Source organism: Amphibalanus amphitrite, unplaced genomic scaffold (genome assembly GCF_019059575.1).
Source record: "Amphibalanus amphitrite isolate SeventyFive unplaced genomic scaffold, NRLGWU_Aamphi_draft 001255F_arrow, whole genome shotgun sequence".
NCBI lineage: Eukaryota > Metazoa > Arthropoda > Thecostraca > Balanomorpha > Balanidae > Amphibalanus > Amphibalanus amphitrite.
Genome location: NW_024882748.1, coordinates 91,614 through 109,593, shown reverse-complemented (window position 1 = coordinate 109,593; position 17,980 = coordinate 91,614). Strand labels below are relative to the sequence as shown.

The following is a 17,980-nucleotide window of genomic DNA, read 5'->3' as shown; positions in this document are numbered from 1 at the left end:
CGGTCCAAACACCACCACCGCGCAAGATAGTACAAATAGATCATTTGGGCCAGAACATGGCCTCGAGAACGAGGTTATATCTCCATTACCAAAGGTCACAGGCAGGGCTGCGGAGTCGATGGATTTTCGGCGACTCCGACTCCGACTCCGACTCCGGCTTTAAAAAACCAGCTCCGACTCCGACTCCGACTCCGGGCAGAATTGTCGACTCCGACCGACTCCAACTCCCGACTCCGACTCCGCAGACCTAGCAGGGCTGCGGAGTCGACAGATTTTCGGTGACTCCGACTCCGACTCCGGCTCGGGTTTCTAAAATCGACTCCGACTCCGACTCCGACTCCGGTCACAACTGTCGACTCCGACCGACTCCGACTCCGACTCCGACTCCGACTCCGCAGCCCTGGTCACAGGTATCTCAACTATTCAGTGTATCTCAAGTATTCAGGTATCTCAAGTATTCAGTGTACCTTAACCCGCGACCCGCTAGGGGGGCTAAGAAGTATGTGTCTGACGAACAATGTACCATCGATGATTTTCAATAACTTACCAATTTACTCGATTTCACAACACATTTCTTGAAATGCCTGTGAACGGCATTTCATGCCTGTGATCGTCCACCTCCAGAGCAGCACGACCGCCCGATGTTCCGTCGTACTGCTCTACGAGGCAGCGAAGGCCGTCCAGCATTTTCTCTCCGGACAGCTCGCCAAAGACTTTCTTGAATTCTGTCCGGTACAACCTGTAATTAAAGGAATTGTGGTTAGACTGATGGTATGTGTTACTTGTTGATTGGGAATGGTCGGGTAGCTACTTATGAACTACGAACAGTTTAGGCGACGGAGGCGGAAGTGACGGAGCAAAATTTAACCGGTGTTCCGAAAACATTTAAGAAAAGGTGCATTCCACGATAGATCGACCAAAGCCGTACACCCTCATATTTTATTTTTTGCTTAGCCCGCGCCGTGCTGGTGGCCTGAACATTCCGCCGAGTGCTGGGAGGGGGGGGGGCGTTTTCAAGCCCCCCCCCCCCGTCTAACTCGGCTCGGCTCCTGGGTCACGTAGCGACACGCGGTTAGCGGCAATCGAAAGAGCGCCAAAAATAAGGAAGAAAACACTTCAGTCATTTTTAAGGTCAGGTCACCATAGGTCACCAAAGGAAAAATGCTGGCTATTTCAACATTTTGGAAACTGTCAACGGCTAACTCGAGAACCGATAGAGCTACAGCGCCGCGGAAAAGTGCATTCGATAGCTCTCTTAACGCTCTTTCGCTAATATATATCCTCAGATTTGACCTCAGGTCAACGGTTTAGCCTCCAGAGGGCAAAAACTAAAAAATAACAGTTTTTACGAAGAGCTTTTCGGCAAGAACTTTTGGCTCAAAAGAGCCACGACAATTCTCCTGCCAGCATCGTGTTCCTCGCGTCGAGACGCGTCGAATTAACAATTTGTTGATCTTAAAGGTCATTTTGAAAATTTGACCTCAGGTCAAGGTCATGACCTGACCGAAAAGGGGTCATGCTGCATATCAGTCGATCCGTATCGTCGAGCTGAACACAACTGACGTGTTTTCACCGCTCTAGTACGTCTCTATCAAAATATAGCCAAAAAAGGTTGAAATGTTCAAGGTGAAAGGTTCAAAGTGATCGTTCAATCGGTGTAGCTATAGTTATATAATAGTGTAGCTATAGATTATATATCTATAGGTATAAAATCGGTGTACCTTTGAACTTTTTCTGAGGTAAGGTCACTTGACGTGACCTGGTGACCTGACCTTGAACGACCCGGGTCTGAAATTTTCCAAACATGTGCGGAAAGGAGGAATGAACAGGTGTACCAAAAACAGCGGTGCGCAATTCGAGAAAAACCTGAGGGGGGGGGGCGTAAAAACGCCCCCCCCCCTCCCCAGCACGGCGCGGGTTAAAATTGGTCGAATGGGTTGTGATGGGCGGGGAAGCCAGCTAAGGCAATCATTTTTTTCTTCGAACAACTGCTTCCGGGATATAGCCTCGGGCAATTCCTGGAGGTCACGCTGCGACCCTACGTTTAGCGGCTTATAACTCAGAAACTATTGGTTTTCTATGATTAAAACTTTATTTAGTTCAACTCGCAATTAACCAACAAACATTTTGGCTATTTCGGAACTTTAACTTTTGAAAAAGTTAATCACGTGTCCTCTTGACCTTTTCTTCGAAGAGTGACCTTGATATTTTCCCCACTGAAAGTTGCAATTTCGTCTGAAGACGATTAAAGCCTTATCAATTTTCATTCATATGCGATAATAAAAAGGTGACTTTCGGCCTGCGTTGACCTCAGGTCAGGTCATTTTTGTGACATGCCCTTAATAAGTCAATGGCAGAAATATTGGCTACCACCGAAACGCATCTGACCGGTTCAAATACTTTTGAATCATGTTGAGTTAGGCTATTATTCATGGCACTGGTGCAGCTTTGCATCAGCGACCCGCTGAAAGGTCATCCGAGGTCACCCGTTGAACACACGACAATAATTTTCCTTTTTTGCTGTACCTTTTGTTCTAATAAAGAAAGAGACGTGGAATAGCCACTATTGTGTTTGCTTTGGCCTAGCGTCAGTTTGCTTTGAATTTCGATATCGATGACTTAAGGTCAGGCCAATTTCTTAACCACCCCATTATAAGTCAATTGGGGGGGGGGAATCAGCTCCCTTATTTTTACACTAAAACGCGTCGGCATTGCCTAAGATACAATGAGTGACTTCATATACGATTAACTTTGAGTACCTTGAGACCTTGTTTGCTCTTGGGCAGCACTGTGACGTTGCTTTTGGGTTATATGACGTCATCATGTGGGTTTTTGGGGGTATAAGTGCAATAATTTCGCTAAAACATGTCAAACGTTTTTTTTTTCGCTTATAACTTTTTACCTAGTAACGACGGAGCAAAAATAGAAGCACAAGTGAACTCAGGACGTCCGTGCGCATCAAATGATCTACTTTGTTCCCAATTTAAGTTAACTTCAAATTTTCTTAAAAATTAAGTGAACTTAAAAGTAATTAATTACGTTTAACTTAATCAAAATGCATCATATCGCACATCGACATTCAAACCAGCTGATCACAAGGAACACAACGACACCGTTTTTAAAGCTCTAGCCTCATCGTGTGCCAAGTTATTAGCAAAAGCGTAGTTTGACCTTAGTTGACCTCAGTTGACCCGACCCAAGCGTTCTTGCAGCTTGCAAACGTAGATGTAAGTCAAGGTAGTACAACACAAAAACGTTAAAAGAAAGCACAAATCTCTTATCTTTACACATTCGGGCAAATTTCCTTAAAAATTGTCATGACCTCTAGATGACTTCAGGTCAACCGAATTTAAAAAACGGGTGCATATGATGGCATTCGGTGACCTAAGCATATCCTGCAGGTTTGAATCAAATCGACGAAGAACTCTACTTTCCATGAACAAAATAGTGCATTTTTAGTGGTTTTGACTATGCACCGGTTTTTGTGACCTTGTAACCTGACCTCAGGTCACTGGAATCTAAAACTCCCAGGTCATGTGTCAAATAGATTCCCCAAGTTGTGTCCGAAATTTGGTAGCGCTACGTGCCATAGCGCCCACGCTATCAACGAATAACACTGTCATTCAGTTGCCGCTAAACTAGTCCAATTTTCCCCTGACCTTGTACCGGTTTTTGTGACCTGGTCTGAAAAGACTGGAACTTGAACTTTTCAGGATTTTCAGGATTTAGGTGCGGAAAGATTGCCCCAGAGGGTATGCCAATTACGTTATTTGCGAAAACCTTGGGGGGTTGCATCTTGGTTGCATCAACGGGCGAGGGTTAATGAAAATATACAACATAAATCCGCCATCCTTACCGGTGACAATAGCCAACATCAGGACAGTGGGCGCGGTCCGCTGCGATGCGGTAGAAATCGTCTCCGGCCTCCTCCTGCAGAGCTGAGATGAGCTCGTCTCGCGCCTGCTCAGCCGAGTAGCCCATCCGGAATGCTCCAGAAGACGGTCCCTGGTCGCCGTCGATACATCCCTCTCCTTCGGAAGTCGTAGTCGTAGTCGTAGTCGTAGTTCGTAGTTCGTAGTCGCGGTAGTTCGCGGTAGTCGTAGTTCGTAGGAAGCAGCTCCTGACAAGCAAAGGATTACGATAGGATGAGGTATGTGGTAACTGGTAAGAACGTGGGAGTAAAAAGCCGAAGAAAAGCCGAAAATAGCGTCGATTTGTTGAACGGGAGTGTGTCAGGGTCCATTTTCGGGAGGATCTCCACTGAGCGACGATGGGCGGTGTTCAAGTCTTTCGTGCATATCTACAAAACGAATTGAGCTAGGTACATGCAATTTTCTGAGCATTACTTAAACGTATTTCATACTGATAGCATATATATCCTGTCAAAATAGTGGTTCTATCTTGAACATCAGCGGCTCCACGGCTAATTTTCGGAAGGGCTCCACTGACCAGCAATGGGGTCTGGGTTTACGTGGATATCTCCAAAACGAATTGAGCTGGCCGCTTGAAACTTTCAGACTGTTCTCAACACTATAATAAGCATATCCTGTCCAAGGACAGGATTATTGGTGACATTGTACCAAAATTTTGAGGTCCTAGCTTGTGCAGGGACGTGTCCAAGGCTGGTTTCTCGAGGGTATTTTTCGCCCAACTTCGAATTTTCTTACATTTGCCGATGAGAGTTCCTCAGGTTTGCATCGATGATCAATGGCCCTGTTGTTGCACTTGCATGACAGTAGGCTACATGGCACAAGCATGTACTATGCTGCATAGGCATATAGGTATCTGCATAGGCAGGCCCAGGGAAGGAACATTGGGAGGTGTCATTCCCCCATTTCAGTGTACCTTATTCCGCCTATGCTAAGCATAAACGGGCAACTACATGGTATTCCAATCACGTGAATACCTTACAGACGTTAAGTTATGCTCATAAGACGTTTCTTTTTCAACAAAATACTTCAAAAATATTTACCCCATTTTTACCTTGATTTTACATGGCTGAAACCGCCTATGACTTTTCAAATTTCACAAAACCCACAACATATATGAAGGACCCATGGCCATGTATACAGAAAGATATCCTAAAGTTTGCATCTAAATCGAATGAGAAACATCAAAGTTATTGCAATTATACGGGTTAGGTGAAAAATGCGAAATTTTCATAATTGCTTGCCCTCTGAGACCCTATTTTTCAACTTTTTCCAACTCTTTTGCATGAATCTAAAAGTTTACGTTGAGAGGAATTGAATGGTGTTTGTCCCATGATCAACATCAGTCATTTAGTTCCCGAGATCTGACGGGGGGCTGAATCGGCCTCCTCCACCAGTTGACGTCCTTCAGAAAGCCCACCATTAATAGGGTTAAGCACAGAAGTTTTCGCTTAAGCGGGCGCAATATGGGTCTTCTCCCCTAATCTAAAGGAAAGTGAATGGATAAAACAGACAAAAGGAGGCCAATTTATGTACCTAACTTTTACTTACCCTAAGATTGCGGAAAATAGTCAAGCTGTCCTTGCTGCATGGGCAAAGCTTAATATTAGCCATTTTCAGACATGTATCCTGAAAAATGAGGAAGTTCAACTGTAAGTAAACGTTCAACCTTTGGGGTCAGGGTTGTAAACGACTGGAACAGCCAACCGGCATCAATCGTCACATTTTGCACAGTAAACGCCCTCAAAGCAAAGCGCGACGCTCACTGGACTCACATTCACTACACAATCCACACAAACGACTGAAGCAGAGTCACAGATTAGGAGCTCGATAAAGTAAGAGTCCTAAAGGCCAAGTGGCCTTCTAAATTCTCGTACATCGTAAGTAAGTAAGTAAGTATTTTCCATGCAAGGGAGAGAAGTACCTACCTATCAACTTCTAAATTCTCGTACATCGTAAGTAAGTAAGTAAGTATTTTCCATGCAAGGGAGAGAAGTACCTACCTATCAACTGAGCGCCCTGTCTGGAATACTATGCTTCTCAGATTGAGATTCCATGGAAAATAATATAAATCCAGTCATGAATAAACATGATGAATAGTGGACACAAATTAATACTTTTCATATCCACTCACCTGTGCCCCATGTATGGAAGACCGCTTGAATTTTGAAATGAAATTGAAATGGGTATCAACGAAGATAGAAAGTCGGCAATCCCGGCGTAAGCACCTCTTTGCATAAAAAATAACGTAACAAACATTGTATCTGGCCAGTTAGTGGTATTTGATATCAAGCGCTTCAAACTCACCCGAAAATTAACCGAAACGAAACGAACCCGAACGTGTTTTATATACCTTGCCCGAACCGAACCTTTACCGAAATTGGTATATAGGGCCTTGGCCCGAACCAGAGATGGCCATCGGAGGAAAACCAAACACAACGCAGCAGACCAGCAAAATCGGATGCGCAGTGGCGCGGGAACTTCTTCCAGACTGGGGGGGCTGAACCATAATAGAGATCAACCTAGGGTACCCCCAAATCTAGTTTTCTCACCGGTTTTAGGCCACTTATTTTTCAGACCTTGGCCTTTTCAACAACAAAAAATAACACGAAAATATTTTCAAAAAGTGAGGTATTCCGTCTCAGCTGAGTGAAGAAACTACCATTTTGGTAACCTGGAGTAAAGGTTTTAATCTGCCAAATGAGTTGCCGAGCCAGTGAAATAGGTGGATTTTTCACTTACATGCTTTCTTCCTTTGTGACCCACAACCCCTAATTTGGGGAGGACAAGCTACCCAACGGTTCCTGGCCTCATGAAACGTTGTGGTGTACCGCCCCCACGGCCGCAGAGTTGTGGGGGCAAGCTTCCCCACTGCCCCCTCCCCCGGTTCCCACGCCTATGTATGAATCTATGAAATTATGTTGGTAGATTTCCGATTTCGATTCCTCCAGCTGGGGGGGCTCAAATACATTACGAGCCCCCCCAGCCGAAAAGCTGGGGGGGCTCAGCCCCCCCTTGCCCCCCCGGTTCCCGCGCCACTGCGGATGCGACTCCGTAGGATGCGAACGCTGTTGCTAAGCTTGGTTGCTAAGCAACCACAATGCATTGTGGGTCCTGACGTCACGGGCCGGAGCGGGTAGCCAATCAGAGCCGCCCTGTGTATTGCTCCGGCTGGGAAAAAAAATGACGCGCGCGGCCCGACGCACCACGCGTATTTGGAAATTCCGACCTCGACGAGCATCAGAAGCCACCTAACAGGCGTGTTCGAAACCGCAGGAGATGATGATGAACGGGTTTATCGAAACTTGATTGGATGAGCATATCGGTAATAGCGATTTCAGTGTGTGCATTTATTGTTCATAGTGGTGTGAAATGTGGTTGGGGTACGACCGACAACCCGTCGGGGCGAATTTCGCACTGGGGTACTCAAAATTTGAAGAATTTAAGACGTTTCCATGAGTTTTGAAGGTATGGATAAGTTCTAAAAATCCGGTTCTCCTTATCTGGGCCATTAACTCCATACGGTCCAAGAAAGCTGGCACACTACCTTTAATGTAATGGTTGGTAAGTACCTTACCTAGCTACTGTCTAATTTTTTATTTGAAAATGAGGGAACTGTGTGCCACGTTGTATTTTTGTATTTGTCACCTAGGTCTGTAAACGTTAACAGCTATCGGTCACCGTGCAATATCTAAACTTAACTGTCATCTCATGTGATTCTATAGTTTCCTGGTGCGTCACTGCAGCATCTGCAAATAAGGGAGAGCGTCTACAAAGGAACAACGCACAGCAACTCGCGAGAATAAGGACTTCTATGCAGATGTAAGTACAGGGTGGACCAAAAAGGATGGAAACATTTTGAACTCGCATAAAACATGCATTATTGCATGCATGTGACCGGAAATGGTACCAAACGAGAGTACATTTCGTGGAAATTCATAACGGCATCACTCTCATCTGCTCTCTCTCGTTTTCAGTCTCTCACAGCAAATGTTCGAAGAGACCGCCTTCGCGAGACAGGCACAGAGCGGCCAGTCTGGTGGCTGACGCGATAGCCCGGAGACACATGTTCGCTGGTATGGCTCACACAGTCTTGGTGATCGCTCTCTTCAGGTCACAGAGACCTTCCTTGTAGACCAGGCCCTTGAGATGAGATGATAAAGAAGTCACTGCACAGCAGCAAGGTCACCGAAATGGTGTGCCCTCAGCGGAAAAGGAATCGTGGGTCCACTTTGGTTCGAGGAAGGGAGCGGCGACACCGTGACCGTCAATCAACAGCGCATACCTGGCGGCGCTGAGGAAGTTCTGAGAGCGAGTCCAAACGAAGCATGGCAGCCTCATCATAGACCTTATGTGGTTCCAGCAAGACGGTGCGCCTCCTCACATCGCAAAAACAACGCTCAAGTGCATCGAAAACCACTTCGGTGACCGGCTGATATCCCGCGGTGCCAGTCGGAACTGGCCTACCTGCTCATCCGACCTGACCCCTATGGATGTTTTACTGTGGGGTCATCTCAAGGGCCAGGTCTACAAGGATGGTCCAGAAAGCCTCTGAACTGAAGAGAGCGATCAGCAAGGCTGTGTGAGCCATACCGTGTCAGCAGCTGCCAGACCGGCCGCTCTGTGCCTGTCTCGCGAAGGTGGTCACTTCGAACATCTGCTGTGAGAGACTGAAAACGAAAGAAAGCATATGAGAGTGATGCCGTTATGAATTTCCACGAAATGTACTCTTGTTTGGTATCATTCCCAGTCACATGCATGCAATGATACATGTTTTATACGAGTTTAAAATGTTTCCATCCTTTTTGGTCCACCCTGTAATCCTGCATAATTTATACGGCCTTGCAGGCTTACGACATGCCAGTAAAGCAGCAATAAATAGGAAACGTTTATCATCATGACGGAACATTTTAAACAGGGCAAGATGAAGATGGTTTTTATTTGATGTATGTTGCTGGTTTGTTATACCAGAGCTCTATGATAAGCCATTTCCTTCACGTTTGTTTTATATACGTAAGCTCTAACAATGCCGTAGAAGTGGAATTAAGGAAAAATTACATCTTTGATTAGTGTGAATGGGGCTGTTTTAAGAGTTTCAAACAATAAAGAGCTGTGAAAAACTGTACTAAACTCGTAATGGATTGATAAGAGAAAAGGAAAATGTAACCTGAAAACAAAGAACCGTGATTTGTATGTGTCACACATATTTATAAATATTATACATACAATCAATTAGTATTCAGTTGGTCAAACCGTGTCAAGAAGAAAGCAAATATCATCCAAACATTTTCTCTCATCGCTCGGCTACCCCGGGTGCTATGAGGAGTTGCGTAGCTTTAATTAACCCGCGCCCTGCTGGGGGGGGGGGGTGTTTGAACACCCCCCTTGTGGTTTTTCGCGAATATTTCAAAAACGGCGGCGCGGAGCGCCGCCGTTTTTGGTACACCTTATCATACATCAATTCTACACATGTTGTGAAAATTTCAGACCAAGGTCATTCAAGGTCAGGTCACCAGGTCACTTAAAGTGACCTCACCTCATAAAAACTTTCAATGTCTGTCATAGCTACACCGAGTGACCGATCGCTTTGAAACTTTCAGCGATTGCTAAGAGCAATAGCATGTACGAAATGTATATCTCAGAATTTTGATATCGATGACCTAAGGTCAGGTCAATTTTGCGACCTCCCCATTATAAGTCAATGGGAGAAAATTGAAATGCGCCTCTTTTGGATGAAAGACATTATAAACACTCCCAAACACCGAATTACAAGTGGTTTAGACACACTGAACTTGAAAATGGTGTCCATGACCCTTGTTTATGCCCTGAGGTCATCTTAGGTCACGAATGGTATCTAACAGTTTTTTCGCAAATAACTTTTGATAGAGGCATGCTAGAGCGATGAAAACGCCTTAGATGTGTTCAGCTCGACGATACGGATCGACTGATATGCAACATGACCCTTTCCGGTCAGGTCATGACCTTGACCTGAGGTCAAATTTTCAAGTTGACCTTTCAAGGTCAAGTTATAATTCATTCGATGCGTCTTGACGAGAGGAACACGATGCCGGTAAAAGTAAGCTCGTACAAGGCTTGGGTCAAAAGTTATTGCAGAAAAACTGTTTTCGAAAAAATCGGCTATTTTTGCAGTTTTTGCCCCCTGCAGGCAAAACCGTTGACGTTAGGTCAAATCTGAGAGAATTGCTCAGAAAGGGCGTTGATAGGGCTATCGAATGCGCTTTTCCGCGGCGCTGTAGCTCTATTGGTTCCCGAGTTATGCGTTGGCTTCTTGGAAATTTTCGACATTCGACCTGGAAATCGGCGAAATTTTGCCTTCAATGACCTCTGGTGACCTGACCTTTGACCTGACCAAAAAATTGACCGAAGTGATTTCGTCATTATTTTTGACGCTCTTTCGAACGCCGCCTTCCGCGTATCGCTACGTGGCCCAGGAGCCGAGTTACAAGGGGGGGGGGGTGTTCAAACACCCCCCCCAGCAGGGCGTGGAAATCCAGGACCCCCAGCAGGGCGCGGGTTAATACAACTACGCATTCAATCAACTTGATGAATTCAATCTTATTCATCAGCATGGACGTAGCCTGACTGCGTGTCCCGTAAATCTGTCAATGTCTGTCAAAGTTCCTTCCATCCCTATCCGAATTAAACCCACTCCCCTTCCCAGATAACTTTTCCTGACGCAAGCGTTCAGTGAAATATTGCTCTCCCTCGTCTGCGAAATCATTATCGTAAATGTGCAGTTTTCTCTCGACAATTTGCAGTTAAATTTTGTTTTATTAAATACTTTTCCCTCGTCAACGTAGAAGACAACGCTGTAAATTTTGCGGCGAACCTTCGTCAAGCATTTCACATAACCTTTCAAATGGAACACGATTTCCGTCTTAGCATGTCGATAATTAATGCTAAACGAGGATTTTTAATGCTCTCCCTATTTCACAGCATTATAGAACGCAATACTCGTAAAGAACTGCAGTTCTGGAGGCAAGGAGTCCATCTTCCTTGTTCGTTGGTATGGCTAGTGGTGAGGCTTTGCCATGCTTTTACGCGCGGCTAGATTGATTTTTATTTTCTTACAAGTATAAATACAGACACATCTTACCATTAAGTAATTGACAGAAGGCATCCTTATCATAGCTGTAATCACTAATCAGACATATCCATATTGCGTTAACTTGTATACCATAGGAACGAAGTTGTCTATAGTGAGCTACATAACAGATAGACACAGATAGAGATGGGAAGAAATATAAGACAGTTCAGCCCGCTCCCTGCTAATTGTTCTCACTCACCGTGAACCCATTTGACGCTGCGTTTCTTGCGCCGTTCGTACATCGATTGTCCCTTGGATTGCTTGTTACTGGCATCGCTGAGGGAGGAACTGATCTTCTTGGCCATCTCCACTTGCTGCTCCCAGGTGGGGTGCACCTTTGGCGAGAAGAACGCCGAGTCCACGAACATGGTCTCTGGGGAGGCGGGGGGAGGGGGGGGGGGGGTTAGTGGGTGAAGGGAAACGTGGGATGTGATCAGTGTGGCAAAGAAACCGCCAGGTCTACTTTCACAGCTACGAGTTAACCCGCGCCCTGCTGGGGGTCCTGGATTTCCACGCCCTGCTGGGGGGGGGTGTTCAAACACCCCCCCTTCTAACTCGGCTCCTGGGCCACGTAGCGAAACGCGGAAGGCGGCGTTCGAAAGAGCGTAAAAAATAATGACGAAATCACTTCGGTCAATTTTTTGGTCAGGTCAAAGGTCAGGTCACCAGAGGTCATTGAAGGCAAAATTTCGCCGATTTCCAGGTCGAATGTCGACAATTTCCAAGAAGCCAACGCATAACTCGGGAACCAATAGAGCTACAGCGCTGCGGAAAAGCGCATTCGATAGCCCTATTAACGGTCTTTCTGAGTAATTCTCTCAGATTTGACCTAGCGTCAACGGTTTTGCCTGCAGGGGGTAAAAACTGCAAAAATAGCCGATTTTTTCGGAAACAGTTTTTCTGCAATAACTTTTGACCCAAACCTTGTACGAGCTTACTTTTACCGGCATCGTGTTCCTCTCGTCAAGACGCATCGAATGAACTATAACTTGACCTTGAAAGGTCAACTTGAAAATTTGACCTCAGGTCAAGGTCATGACCTGACCGGAAAGGGTCATGTTGCATATCAGTCGATCCGTATCGTCCAGCTGAACACATCTAAGGCGTTTTCATCGCTCTAGCATGCCTCTATCAAAAGTTATTTGCGAAAAACTGTTAGATACCATTCGTGACCTAAGATGACCTCAGGGGCATAACCAGGGGTCACGGACACCATTTTCATGTTCAGTGTGTCTAAACCACTTGTAATTCAGTGTTTGGGAGTGTTTATAATGCTTTTCGTCCAAAAGAGGCGCATTTTAATTTTCTCCCATTGACTTATAATGGGGAGGTCGCAAAATTGACCTGACCTTAGGTCATCGATATCAAAATTCTGAGATATACATTTTGTACATGCTATTGTTCTTAGTAATCGCTGAAAGTTTCAAAGCGATCGGTCACTCGGTGTAGCTATGGCAGACATTGAAACTTTTTATGAGGTGAGGTCACTTCAAGTGACCTGGTGACCTGACCTTGAATGACCTTGGTCTGAAATTTTCACAACATGTGTAGAATTGATGTATGATAAGGTGTACCAAAAACGGCGGCGCTCCGCGCCGCCGTTTTTGAGATATCCGCGAAAAACCACAGGGGGGGGTGTTCAAACACCCCCCCCAGCAGGGCGCGGGTTAAATAAGGTGTCTTTGAAGTGTGTTTGAATTGACACTGTCAACTGTGTGTGTTTGTGTTTTTCTTTTAGGCACAACGTTGCGCTGATGCAACCGTGTGTTGTGCCTATTTTTTGTGCTTAGTCAACTGCCCTGCATGTGCGGGGTGGGATGCATCTGCCGCATTTTCGGCCGCTGCCGGAATTGTGCTGAAATCACCTCGTCCGGCTCAAAAGCTCGCTGACTTGCTCGGGACTGTTAAATTTCGAACAGCCCTTCACCATACCAGAAGCCCTTCGTGATGCCTAGCGACCTCCTTCTGAGAACCGTGTTTTGTCGTTCAAATTTGATATCGTCTTCCAAAGTTACCTTATTGCATCGTCCTCCAATTCACAATGATGTAATGCTGTACAATGGTAATCATCACAATATCTAAGTAATCATCACAATATCTAAGTAATCATCACAATATATAAGTCAATATTTTTACCTGTATTGATAGAAGTAAATGCCAAATTTTAGGCGGTTTACCCTTTAGAAAAACTGAGAATGCAGCATGATCTTACGTTTCAGTTTCTTTGAACCTACTTGAATTATGGATGCCATATTCCTTGATGAATTACGATGTCTTATATGAATATTCATTTTAATAACGTGACCTTTAAGCATGAAATTAGATGGCAAATATTAGTACTAGTGAAATAAGCTCGGGAAAGCAATTAAGACTGAAACAAAGCCTACATCTGAAAGCAAAGCCTGATAGCACATTGCTTTCTTATTAATGTCATTAAAAAACTCAAATTTGTTTGCAAAGCACGAATTAAAGTAGCAGATTTTGTCAACCAAATAACTATTGTCTTAAATGAATATTGAATAAAGTCGAATATGAATAAAGTCGAAACAGAACCATCGATTCCAAATCATGCAGCGTTAAGATGATGAATAAATCATAAATGTGGGAAATCATTTTCGAACGCATGTGTTATGGTAGCAAATTTTAACACGCGATTGCCCCTGCTATCATAAGCAATTTACCTGTGAAATTGCCAAATTTTCCCCAACCTGCATGCCATTTTTCATCGTCTTCATTAGCTTTCGTGGAAATGTCCAAGTAAAATGACAAATGATATTTCTTAAGTGATGAATGGTGCTTCTGTTGGTGGTAAATAAAGGATGCACAATGTTGCTGTTGCGGTATTACACTCACGAAAATAGCTTTGCAGATTAAAATGTAAGCATTGGATTATTCAGAACCGGTGGGTAGTAAAAGGAACCGTTGTGGCATCCTTGCCGAAATTATGCATGTGCATTGTGCATAGCTTTCGATGCTTAGAATTTACTTATGTGGCTCGTGTATTCCAAACTTGTATTTATTTTCATTTGTTCCACCACTTTTTCACTTCACATGCCCAAGTTAAAGTTTGATTCGTGAAGACATAATGCATCAGAAGTCATGCGAGTTAGCAAAAAAGGATGCAATGCTAGATAATTCATCTATACCGAGCAGTCATGCTGGAAAGTTAGTGATTCCGCTGATGTTAGTGCTTCAACGAGATTTGCAGAAACCAAGAAACATCATCAACGCAGTATTTTCAATGGGTACGATTGAATCTCAGTTTAGCCAGAAATCCGTGTTTCTGCCTTGTCATGTCATTAAAGGTAGTGTGCCAGCTTTCTTGGACCATATGGAGTTAACCCTCGCCCGCACATGCCATTTTCCCATCCTAGAACGCACATGGGGGGGGTGGTTGCCACCCCCCCCGCGCCATTTCGTTCCTGTTGGAGATAGAGCTTAGCAGTAAAGACCAAAAAGATTCTTTGGGAAGAGACGAATCCAATGATACCCAGTTTTACCTTCTCAGGTCAGTCATTGACCTTCCAGGTCAGGTCAAACTAAAAAATGTTGCTGTTTTGGGTCACCGTTGGATATCAAGTGCGCTGCTTATCAAATACCGATGACGATGCTGTTTTCTGGTGCCAAGCCAGCTAGAACCTCTTTGTCACACTATCCGACCAGAATTTTGCTGCTGAGGTCATTTCAGGTCAAGTTAGGTCAAGGTCAATTATATGTGTTTGTATGTCTGTGTGTGTCTGTGTGTATACTGATGTGTGCACCGATCGTTTTTGGGTCCATTTCACATGAAATCATGATCTGAGAAGCTTTTACCAAAAATGCAGTCAAAAAACTTCACAAAAAGTAAATTCAGCTTGCCTAAAACGCAATTATCTTAGATGACCTAGGTTGACCTTGACCCTGACCTTGACCCCTGTACATCGTCGAACAACATGTTCCATGATAGGTGGGAGGTAAGACTGGCAAAAAAGGCCGAAATCAGGGTGTCAAAAGCTCACAAGACCCATGGCAAACGCAAGATGTTGAGAATTGGCCATTTGGGTCATGACATGACCTGAAAAACAAGGTCATATCTCCGAAACCAAAAACCACAGAAACTTGAAATTTTCAGTGGACATCAAGAAAGGATAGACGAGCAGCTATACGAAAAATCAGCTTTCTAGCTTTAAAAATGTTGAGTGCAGAGCAGAAAGACTGCCTGGGGGGGGTGGCAACCACCCCCCCCATGTGCGGGCGAGGGTTAATGACCCGGATAAGGAGAACCAGATTTTTAGAACGTATCCATACCTTCAAAACTTATGGAAACGTCTTAAATTCTTCAAATTTTGAGTACCCCAGTGCGAATTTCGCCCCGACGGGTTGTCGGTCGTACCCCAACCACATTTCACACCACTATGAACAATAAATGCACACACTAAAATCGCTATTACCGATAGGCTCATCCAATCAAGTTTCGATAAACCCGTTCATCATCATCTCCTGCGGTTTCGAACACGCCTGTTAGGTGGCTTCTGATGCTCGTCGAGGTCGGAATTTCCAAATACGCGTGGTGCGTCGGGCCGCGCGCTCTGACTTCGGCCAAGAAAAATGCGTCAGCTGATCATTGTCATTTCTGCCACTTGCGTGTGGTGTAATGGGGTCATAACTTAAGAGACGGCTGTTTCATATCAATTATTTTACATAAAATCATATTTCAAACCACAAATTAATGTTCGACAGCCAAATTTAAGAAACGATACCAATACAGGCTTACAGTTTAAGGCTCGACATTGTGTTGTCTACGATTAGACAGCTGATAACTCATTCCCGTACGTCGTATGGTCGTAACACTATAATGATCTTTGCTTATTGTCACAAGTGCGCCGCATTCGCGATTGTTGCCCGACGCCTGTTTGCAGGTGAGCCCACTACAGTTGTTATACATATCTAAAAACCGATAAAGTTTTAGGCGAAAAAGGCACTATTCCAGGCCCATTTTTGATTTTTTTTTTGCGATATTAGGTAAAAACAGAAGCTTCTTATCCTAGGAAAAATAAAACGGGAAATCTTTCAAAGGTGGCACACTACCTTTAAGGGGACATGTTCTCAGTTTGACAAAACGGCATTACATGAATTGCTGGTCATGATCGGTCAATTCTTCGGTCGCGGAACAGCGCCATAATCGCTTATCATTATGCCTCGTAAACCATATTTGCACAAGATGAATCGACCAATATGCGTCGCAGTCGAATAAAAGACCCAATTGAGCCCTATTCACTGGCTAATGGGTATTTGATGTGTGGCGCGTAATAGCACGTGATAGATTTATGTGCGTGTCTGACATGCCATGCTAAATGAAATGCCTGGTCAAATGGTCATGGGTTCAACTTGAGGTGTCGACACGTGAAACGATATCTATTCTGTGCCTCATGGCTGGCGACAGGGTCACTTGAAGGTCATTGACCTTTGATGACCTCGATTGTTCCACTTTGCAGAAAATGTTTGAGGCTGCTTTCGAATTTCATTTTGATGTGTTTCAGAATTACTTTTAGAGCCAACGTAACACGTGGTGGAGTATACTTAACTTTTCCTGACCTCACATAATCGCATCTTACTATAATGTAAAAACAAAAACATAATAATCCATCGACATAGATGTGAATATTGATCGGAGGGTGTACACACTTCTTTTGCTATTAAATGTATGTTACCGGGCTGGTTGTAAACATTTTGTTTCTGCCAGAATACGCAGAAACATGGCCGAGTAATATTTAAAGTTTCAGGTCGGTACAACTTCTATCATTTATATTACTATCACTCAATAATGTGATGGCTGCATTCTTGGATGAGGACTAATGCCCTTGTGTTTGTCAAGAGGTACGGTTTCGGCTATTCTCTGGTCTTTCCATTGTTTCTTTGCCAAAATCATGACATTCTAATTTCGAGCAATGCTTTTAGTTTTTGATCTATACTTACTTTTCTTGTGAGGTATCACTGGCTCATCGTGAGCGGGAGTGAAGACCTTCGAAGGCGGCACGTGCGTCTGCTGCGGAAGAGAGAGAAAAATTATCAGACTAATATTGCTGAAACAAACAGTTACTCACATTGTGACATCACCGGTGTTTCGTTTTTTTGCATGAAACTAGACAGACCTAGTATAAACTAAATGTTAACGGAACGCTAATAGGTACATTTACGTGTACACGCATGTGGTTTTGATAAAAGTATCAGCTGTCGATGGAAATATGTCACCATGCACGTGTTTTTAATTTTAAACAGATGCTACCAAAGGGAACAAACTGAGGTATCAATTATGATGTTAATTAGTCAGATAGTTTTCTTCAGCAAGAAGCATGGGTATTGGGTATTCAATTTTCTTCACTGTTCACTTATTTAACCCTCGCATGTGTAGGGGGATCGGATGGACCCCCCATGGTTTTTCGCGAATAACTCGTGCAAAAAGCGGCTGATCGCGACGAAACTTTCAGTACCCTCGAGTTGATCAATTTTACACCTACCCTGAAAATTGCATGACCCTGACCCAAGTGACTTTTGCCTGTGACCTATTTCTCAAGGCCATGTTTGCCCGGAATCGCGATTCGGCATATATCGGCTCGCATTAGCAGCGCGTTTGCAAGCTTTTCGCGGTTTCAAACGTTCTAACATGTGATGGTGAAAGTCGAGGTCACCTGAAGGTCAGGTCAGGTCATTGACCTTTGGTGACCTCGGTTCACTTTTCGAGTTATACATGTTTCTAGGCTAGTTTTTGGAGCTGAATTCGAATTAAGCAACCATTTGAACATTTACCAAGAAGTTTTGCTGCCTTTCGGTAACATGTTACGAAGCTGTCAGAGGCGGTTGACACGTAGGGAATACCCGTACTGGTTGACTTGACCTGACCTGACCCGACCTGGTCTAAATGCTTAAAGACATCATCTGTGATCCAAACTAACACGATATTCGC

The 17,980-nt window shown here is 44.3% G+C and overlaps 1 protein-coding gene across 8 annotated transcripts in view; it reads right to left on the bottom strand.

The window, feature by feature from the left end:
• Positions 1-17,980, bottom strand: part of LOC122371535 (titin homolog) — a 100,820-nt gene that overhangs the window by 27,721 nt on the left and 55,119 nt on the right. For 4 of the 8 annotated variants that reach the window (XM_043347922.1, XM_043347917.1, XM_043347921.1 and 1 more), the window contains 3 exons: positions 16,993-17,062; positions 11,237-11,410; positions 7,631-7,678 (listed from right to left, as the gene is read on the bottom strand). In XM_043347922.1, coding sequence (XP_043203857.1) covers positions 7,631-7,678; positions 11,237-11,410; positions 16,993-17,062 — 292 coding nt within the window. Of the gene's footprint in view, positions 1-547; positions 740-3,856; positions 4,121-5,480; positions 5,559-6,063; positions 6,300-7,630; positions 7,679-11,236; positions 11,411-16,992; positions 17,063-17,980 lie in introns of those variants that run through there. The other 4 variants (XM_043347923.1, XM_043347918.1, XR_006254752.1 and 1 more) reach the window with 3 other exon arrangements.